This window comes from Hermetia illucens, chromosome 2 (genome assembly GCF_905115235.1).
Source record: "Hermetia illucens chromosome 2, iHerIll2.2.curated.20191125, whole genome shotgun sequence".
NCBI lineage: Eukaryota > Metazoa > Arthropoda > Insecta > Diptera > Stratiomyidae > Hermetia > Hermetia illucens.
Window position 1 is genome coordinate 10044586 of NC_051850.1, and position 9281 is coordinate 10053866.

Sequence of the window (9281 nt, forward strand, 5' to 3'; positions counted from 1 at the left end):
ATCCTGGCAGTCTCAAAAATTACCAGAAAAGAACACCCCCGCCTCCATCCTCGCTAGCTGAGTTTCGATACCTGATTTTCGCCGGGCTTTACTCAATTTAACAGCACTGCAAGGTAGGATTTTTTTCTACTCCTTCAGCCTGATCGACAGAACATACCGAAGACCCGGATCTCGGAAGCAGTTCCTCAGTAATAGTCAAATACTATTATGGCATGTCAGGTTCACCTTAATTCATGATTTTTTTGACTTTGCATGTCTCAAAGACCCTTCCCCACTAGTCGTCGCTTCGCTCATTTTAAAATAATGCTTTACAAAGGCTCCATACAATACTTCTCTCTTCTTTTCTCTCTTCTAGGAGGGCCGAGTCCGCACCCATGCTCAAGGTGATTGGTATGCCACCTCATCATCCAGATATGCGACATACGGCTCTAAGTCACCTGTAAATCCAGGAGAATGCTGAGATAAGGTAAGATGAGTCGTAGTTTTGATTTCCAAAATTTGTGTAGATGGGGTACGATGACAAAGACCGTCTTTGTTTTGGAAAACCTCTTGATCCTTCTCACCTCCCTTATCAATTAAAAACTGGCTCCAAGAAATTAAGAAGACTTACCAGTAATATCAGTATCATGTTGCGCAAAAGCATAAAAGAGAGGAGTTGAACATAAAAGAGAGGAGAGAGAAGTTTAAAGAGAGGAATTACAAGAGGGGCGTCAAAATAAAGGAGCTAAAAGAGAAGAGTTAAAAGAAATAAATCGACTAAATCAAATACCAACATCAACAATTAATTTTTTAAAAATTTATTCCTTGAATTATTAATGATAGTGATTAAATCTAGAGAATATATTTTTTATCATTATTTCTAAGACCGCTTTTCAATTTTTTTGTATCAATGGCTTGACGTAAATTGCGATAACATGTCGCCATTGTTTTCAGCTTGCATTTACCTTCATTCACGTCCCAATGATAAAACGGTTCACAACGTTGAATTGTTTCAGCGCCATTCAGACAGAATATAAAATTTTGACATGCATTTGGATGCGGCATGAATTTTATACCTCGTTGGGGACAACCTCCTTCAGAACCATGGGATATAGCCTGTGAAAGGATTAGGAGTATTCCATTATTTTTTTTAAAGTGTTAAAAAATTTGAATGACTTTGGGGATGAAGGTAGTGAGGTAAGTACGAGTGGTAGCTCCAAAGGGCTCAAGACCGCCTAAGACCGCCATTACTGTGGAAAAAGAGAAGGAAAGCAGAAACTAGTTGACTCAGATTTCCAGAGACCGCCGTAGCATTCACGAAGAATAGTAGCTCCCCCACCCGAGATCTCTTTGGAGTCGCCAAAGAATTGTTTAACTAGTGTCCTATGATTGCCTCTAGCTAAAGCTAGGCGGGGTCTGCCCTCTCTGCGAATTGTAGGGTATGTGGAGTCTGACAGCATGGTCTTCTATAGGTCACCCATTTACGCTCACTCTTTTAATCGAGTTTGTTGTAGGAAGGTCAGTTCTTCCTTGACTTACCGCAAGTCCCCATCTGGAGGCAGTGGCTGTCAAGAAGTGCAAGCAAATTCCAACCCCTGCTAACGCAGACAGCACCCACCAAGGAGCCATCAACCAGCTTATGGCTATGTTTTTATGACAAAAAAGGCACCAAAAGCCTTTTGTTTGCTGCCAGGTCTTCTGAGAAGATTAACTTCCTGGAAACGCTAATTTTAAAGCACAAATTGGAAGATGCGAGATTGAGCAATGATTGACTCAAATGGGGACTAATTTTGAACGACCAACTAAACCGTTGAAACCATGGCTGACAATGTTTTGGGATTGAGGGATCCACTTGATGGTGAACGGAACCAATTTGGTAGAAACTTTCTCCCGCTGCTTCTGGTCAACGGACCCCTCTATTTCGAACTAGAATCTAACTTTTCAAAAACAGATGGCATATGGTTTCACGACTCCCTCAATTCCGAAACCAAAAATCGAGCTCTCCCTCGTCAATCTTACTCCTGAATCTATTACTATGCAACTCTTGTCCTGAATATAAGACCTCGGAGTCATTTTCAACAATAAGCTCCGCTTTGACATTGCCTCGATGTCATCAATCGAGCTGCAAAATTGTCAGGCTTAAACTTTGCTCCTCCTCTAATTTTGACTCCATTCAACCCTCCTTAGCTCTCTTCAATTCCCTCGTGAGGAATACCCTCGAGTATTGCTCTGTGATCTGGTCTCCCTCTCGTAACTGTGATTGTCTTGCCTTTGAAAATGTGCAACGTAAATTCACCCGATCCGCCTTCTTTAAGAAAAGCTTCCCTCGTGTGGACTGCCCCTCTCGCCTCCGCTTTCTACAATAGCGTAGGTCCTATCTGGATCTATGCACATTTTTTAAGCTTGCCTCGGGTCTGATGGACTACTCCGCCGCTGACGACATCACCTGCTGTCCTGCGTCTTATAACACACGTAGCGCAGACATTGTCAATGGGCCCTTCGCAGAGCTCGAAGTCTACTTTCATTCCCCCATTCCTAAAGTTTGCCGAAATTACAGCGCAGAACTGCTTGGTCCTTTGAACTTCTCTACTTTAAGTAGTCTTAAACGTAGGATAAGTTTTTCGCTTTCTCCTCCTCATGACGACAATAATTGATTGGAGTTTTCGCTGTTTATTTTCAGTTAAATTAAATAAGTAAATAAATGATTCATGCTGACGTAGTATTTATAAATATATATAAGGGACAAATAACACCTTGTCACCACTTTACGTTACGCTGCTCCCAGGACTGGCTCTAATCAGTCTACCCTGGATGAGCTCGTAAGTCGTCTGTATTATACCTTGCACTATGCTTCGGGAATGATCTCTCCCAAAAGTGGGCTAAAGACAATACCTAGTATTACCGAAAGCGCTAGTACCGAATTAGAATGGCATGGGTAAGACAGCCTTGAAATTTTTAAGCATTTCCAATTGAAGGCTTCTCTAGCTACTGAGACTAGATTTGTATAGAAGAACAAGCAGAGTTTGACCGATATCATCCAGTGATTCTTCGAATCAGATGTCAAATAAACAATTCGGAGGAAAGCGGTGCTGTGGCGAACACCCACTGTGGTTTCTGGGAGTAGACAAACAGACTCCCGGTCGTCAAAATCCCTCGACTTCAGTGCCTCTGTGGTGGGCAACTTGGCAACCCGAACCTCTAATGATATAACCAGCCTAGAAAAGGAGACGTTTAAACGTCGACCGACGCTCAGTTGAACGCCCATAACAAAAGCGCAAAACGATACCCCCAGGGGAGAAGGATCGGTGTTACAAGCCATAATAAACCTATAAAAATACCAGAAGTAAGTCGGCGATCTAAGATCTTCTTCAATATCTATTACGGTAAGGCACGTAGACCAGCGAGCTTTCTGAACATCACATAATGTGAAGAACTAGGAATGTGTGTTCTTCTAGCGCCGAAAAGAACTATTGACGAAAAGATTGACTTCGACTTGGACACATGTGCGGAGAAATCAAAGACCACGACAACAGGAGGAGGAACACCCAGGCAGCCTACAAGAACCAAGCTAAAGCCCAGAAAGAAAATAAAACACCAGCACCAGCAAGGAAACCGAGGTTCAACCAAAACCAACGTGATGGTTGGGCGAAGGTTGCCGAGCGGAAAAAGCTCTGAGTCGGTTACCATTTCTAGCTTATACAATATGTCCTCCGAAGACAAACTCCTATGCTGGAGCTGAAGAGGTCTCGCGAGAACAAAAGTAAGTGCCTCCACAACCAAGTGAAAAATTTAATTAGGTATCCCAAAGCATGAAATCTCTACCCAGTAGGAGGACCTAGAGCCTATTACAGCAGAACAATTTAAGCTGCAGTATTCACAGGGGGCACCTACTGTCGGCCTTGAAAAGGCTTATGGCGGCGGAGACCTTGGGAAGGTAAACATTGAATAGGTGGCCTATCGCCTTAGAGACCAAATGCTATAGGTATCTCTTGTACGAAATCCTGCCGAGAGAATGTACATGTGCTTTTGATCGACCTGAGTGATGCAAACAGCGAGGGGAAAGTGATCACATTTGGAGGGATACCAAGTACATGCCGTGCAATGAGAAGGGGGACCTAAACGGCAGGATGAAAGCGATAAACATCTTAAATTAAAAAGAGCTCTAACTGCCGCCGAAAAATGAGGTTGAGTCAAAATCCTCAATTACTGTAGCGTTGCTCAAAACATGCTCTGATAGACTACCAGCTGCAAATGGCTATAAAAAGCGAACCTGAATAAAGGTGGATAGAACTGAGTAGGGGGTAAAAGTGCTTGTCTACCGTCGACTGGCTTATAATGGCGAGATTCAAAGGCCAGACAAATTATCTGCCCCCACCTCCTCTTGAAAATTGTTCAGGGTAAATGGCCCCTGAAGTATATGTTCGATTGCCAAAGGCCTTCAGCCGTGGTAGTAATATCCAAAGCATCCAAGCCAGACTTTTTTATCAAGCTGTTTTGAGGCCTGTTTGGTAAATAGGATCTTCCTGTGCATAGGAACACCAAATACTAGCGTTGTTACCTAAAGCTGATGAACCTCCTGAAAGTCATCGTCCATAGTCCATAGGTTGGGAGTATGCTATTCTTCACCCTAGAACAGAGAATGTCTTCGGCAGGCATAGTTCCTTCTTACGAGTTGCAAGACTGACAGATTTCGGAGCGATTCTACAAACGATATTATATCGACTCTGAGGTTCTTGCGAGAGGATTAGTGATAGATGTGAATGCATTCTTAATTTTAATATTTTTCTAAAAATCGGATTAATCGAAACTTCCAAACAACTTACCCCACATTCAGAAACCTCCTTAGGGACACATTTCTTCTGTTCATTACTCCAGTGCATTCCCATCGAACATTGAAACGGAATCGGTTTTCCATGATAGCACAGAAAGTACAAAGAACAGTCCGTTTTATGCATCAAAAACGTTATTTGATCCGTATCAACTTTTGGACATCCACTGGTTTCCGACGCTGCTGGCGGATTCTGCTTAGGCGGTTTCACCACAGCTGGACTTTCGTCATCCTCATCATCATTTTCCTCAACTTTTTCCTCCGCTTCATCGTCTTCGTTGTCAGGCTCCTCTTCATTCGGTTCGTCTTCTTCATCCTCTTCGCCATCACCCTCATCGTCATTGTCATCTTCATCATCATCTTCATCATAGTCGCTTCCATCACCACGGTGGCCGGCATTTGCCGGACAATTTTTGAACTGAGGATCACACTCATTTGTTCTAGGATTGAACATGATCCCTGATGGACACTTCATTTCGATCGCTCTATTGTTGTCACATATCAAATAAACATCACAGTGTTCCGGATGCTGAAGTTTAGTATTCGGTGGTTGATTTTCGCATAAATATTCTCCAATCGTATCACCGGACACCGTACACGACTCCAGGATTATCAACGTGAATGATATGAGAACTGTGGAAAAAGGAGAAATTTCGTCATGATAGTCAGACACACAAGTGGTAAGCCTACAGCAGTGTCGCAGCACACAAATGAATACAAGCGTCCATGACGAACGAGGATTCGAGCCCAAGGCAACGATATCGAGGAGTTGACGGTCAATCAACTCGACCATCGTTCTGCCGCTGCATTTCTTTTTCTATCTCTTATCCCTTCCTTTGCATTAATTTTTTTTTTTCAAATTCAGTTCATTATACTGTGCAAATGATAGGCCTGCAACAACAGGACAAGCACAAAACTAGACATAAATATCCTTGCCCGTAACTGGAACCCGGGACAAAAATTCGTGGGACTATAGATAATCTACTTCCGCCATCACACAGCCAATCCCTTGGACTAGCGCGGAGTTGACAAATTATGTACCCTTTTGGGTATCAAAAATCAGATACCCTTTTGGGTATCAAACAAGAAACTTGGTATAGACATTTTGAATCAAATTCTATTTACTTTAAGTGGGCAATTTGGAACTCATCGAGACTATATTTATGGGGCCTAGAAGTGCATCCATACCCCTAGCGTTACTGTTCACAATTCAACTTTTAAGGTGAAAATCAAACCATTACTCACATATCTTCGCAAAGGGACCCATTTTAGATTCTCCACTCAATTATTAACACAACACTTCAATAACTCCTCACACTATCATAGCAAACTACAAAACTGAATCAGCTCCACCTTCCTCCAGGTCCTCATTCAGACTTAAATCTCGACCCAAAATTATTTAGAAAAGACCCAACGACTTTTATCTTCAGAAACCCAACAAAAGTACAATATTTTCTTAAAAACATTTCATTTCCGTCATCAACAAAGGTTAGAACGTTTGGGAGGTTCTTTTATCTTATCATTCACCGCTACTTGGGTATTTCCTTATAATGGAAAACCTTTGTAATGCATTGCCAAGCCTCAGAGGAACAAACATGTCGGCAACATATGAATTGAAAATAAGAAAATGTGAATAACCCGGTCATTTGCACTTGGAATGAGAGCAGGGGAAACGATGACACCAATTGGAAGTAACCAGAATGGATTTTATCTAGGAAGTAATAAAGTAATTGTGATTCTTGGGAATGGTAATAGTCGGGTACCAGCACGTGTCGTGTGCATATTCGATTGATTGAGACTCCCAATTACAAAATAAAACTAACTTCGGGAAACGTACCTGGCTCTGTGACGCATCAATTGCCTAAAAGATAGAAGATACTTTTTAGTGAATAGTATGAAAGTCTGGCACGAATGACTACTCAGCAGCAATTCCAAAACCCTAAAGTACTTTTTTAAAACCTACAAAAACTTCTGGAATCTATTAAAAGCGTCCAAGTACTATATATGGTTCCATAAACCTCTGTGTGAGACATAGGGCGTCAACCGTACCTAAGGGCCATCACTCTTATTTCCTAGCAATGTATTATACTTCAAGTTGCTCCACGATTTTCCGAAAAGCTTGCACTTCTCCTCCACTATCCTACAACTATGAACCGGCCTACTTCCCGGTCATCTGAAGTTGTCACTCTCTCGCAGTGTGCCACCTATCCATTGTCACTCCCACCTTCCCATCGAATTCCTCCTAGCAGGTTCCCTTCTTTCATCACGATTTTAACCTATCCATGGTCAATTTGTGTAATAATCAAAACCTCCCAATCTCTTGCAACTACCCCCTCTTCTTCCCTGCGACTCTCTTCTTTTATAAATACTTACTCTACACTGCTCTGCAATTTAATACCACCAAAAACTCCTTGGACCGCACTTTTGATCTCTTCCTTTCCAAACTCCTCGAGCATCTAGATATTTTCTTGTACATCCCCGTTTGTCAAAATCGAGGCTCACCAATCAGCTCCTAAATTTGAGGCGGACCTCTGTAGGTCTAGCTCTAATCCTAGGCAAAAATCAATTTCTGCAGAGCGACCTACAAAACGCTCATAACTTAGATATAGGATCAACGAGAATTGCATATTATCTAACTTAACGCGCGATTAAACTCTTAGTCATTTTCGCAACATCCTTTCCTATCTCCTCCCCTGTTACGCCCCTTCTTGGTTAGCCACGGAAACCGATAGAAACTTTCGACTGATAAAGTTTCCGTTTTCCAAAAATCCCACCGTCCTTGCTCAATTCAACCACCGTCGTTCGCGGTTATTAGAAACTGTTATAATCCTCCTAGTCCATCAATTTGATTGGACGCACTGCCAATTCCCCACAGCAACCGTGTAACCGACTCTGTTCTTACTTCTTTTCTGTATTTACCTCCTCGCCCCTGCCCCCTCTACACTCCTTCTAGGCACAGACTTTTCTAAATCACCCAATTTGCTTGCTCTTTCCTTAGCTGAGTTCCTCATTGATAAACTTAAGACCCATATTGAACCTGGTCCTAATGAGATTCCTAACATCTCTCTCAGGGGTCATCAGCGACATTTAAGGAGTCGCTTATGATATAGGGAATGGTACCCCCGAGGTACCCGAGTAATTAGTTCTGACCCCCTCTGACCGGTTCTATTCATTAAGCTGACGGAAAGCAAGACCTTTGAGGAAGTCCTTAGTCAAATTCACTACAAGATGATACTCAAAGATAACGGAGCAGAACTGTCTTGCATATGAAAAATCAAGGGTGGCGAAGTCCTCATTGAACTAGACCTGAAGACAACTAACAAGAGTACGTTCTGCAAAGCGGGTCAAAGGGTTGCTGGGTGAGAAGCCTTTCGATTCTAGTCTAGAACCTATATGCTCTCTATAAATACGAGGAGGCAATAAGGCGTAAATGTCCAGAGGTAACCAATGCAGCATGCAGGAGGACATGCGCCGATGCGGTCTGGCAAGTCACCAAGCAATGACCTACACTGAAAGTGAAAGTTGCGGTCTCCGCTGGGATCCCGGCGCGTCGCACAAACCGCAGGTTCGGGACGTTGTCCAATCTCTAGAACGAAACTAGAAAGGGCTAGGGCGCGAATAGAATGACCCGTTTTCTACAGATTACCATCCACCGAAATGCACCGCTCACCAGCTGCTAGCGCAATTCCCTGCGAGGGTAAAGGCTTATCTAGTGCCAGTCAGCGAGCAATACCGGAGCAGGGTTCAGTGGCATCTCAACTTACCGAGTACCGCTGGCATTTAGGTTCGGGATGACGTTAGACTGCATGTTTTTGCCCTAGGCCCAGGGAATGGGTTTGTCTGCATTCAATGTTTAGGAATAACATCTTTTAGGGTTTACCTGACGCCGAATGAGACGATGCCAAACTTTCGGCGTCGGTTTGATGTTCTGGCAGGCGGTGATTTTAATTCTAGGGCTCTTGAATGGGTCATGCCTCAGCCAGACTCCAAAGTGAAACGAATTCTAGAAACGAGACGAGAACCCCGAGAAGCTCGTAGTTTTAAACACCCGATCGACGCCAACGTTTCGTCGCCCAGGCTGCGAAGAAAACATTCCTGACATCACTTTTGCGTCAGAATATCTAGCACCATCCATGGACGGATGACGAGTCCTGGAAGACTTCTCGGCAAGTGGCAACCAGTACATCGTGTTCGAAGTGGTTGACCCTACTCACCGGCGTGTACCAACCCGCCACTTCCCCTGTCTGTGGAATGTCACGAGGTCGGGAAGGTCGTCGATGTTCTTGGAACAGCCAGAGTCGCGCTGCAGGACAGTTCGGGGGGTGGTAGCGTTGGAGCTGACATTGTAAGGCAAAACGAGACCCGGAGCTGCCGACTGCATACCGACCGCTATGTATGCTTGACACGGCCGGGAAAATGCTCAAAAGCTCATCATAAGTAGACTTGTTGAAGTGATCTGCGCTTCCGGGGACAT

At 43.5% G+C, this 9281-nt stretch overlaps 1 protein-coding gene across 1 annotated transcript; it reads right to left on the reverse strand.

Moving 5' to 3' along the window:
• Positions 1–785: 785 nt before the first annotated feature.
• Positions 786–6209, reverse strand: LOC119648118 (probable chitinase 10). The gene is made up of 3 exons (XM_038049641.1): positions 6053–6209; positions 4803–5440; positions 786–1095 (listed from the first exon to the last, which is right to left on the reverse strand). Exons 1-3 carry the CDS (start codon positions 6072–6074, stop codon positions 832–834), a joined length of 924 nt encoding a protein of 307 aa, XP_037905569.1. The 5' UTR covers positions 6075–6209; the 3' UTR covers positions 786–831.
• Positions 6210–9281: the final 3072 nt, after the last annotated feature.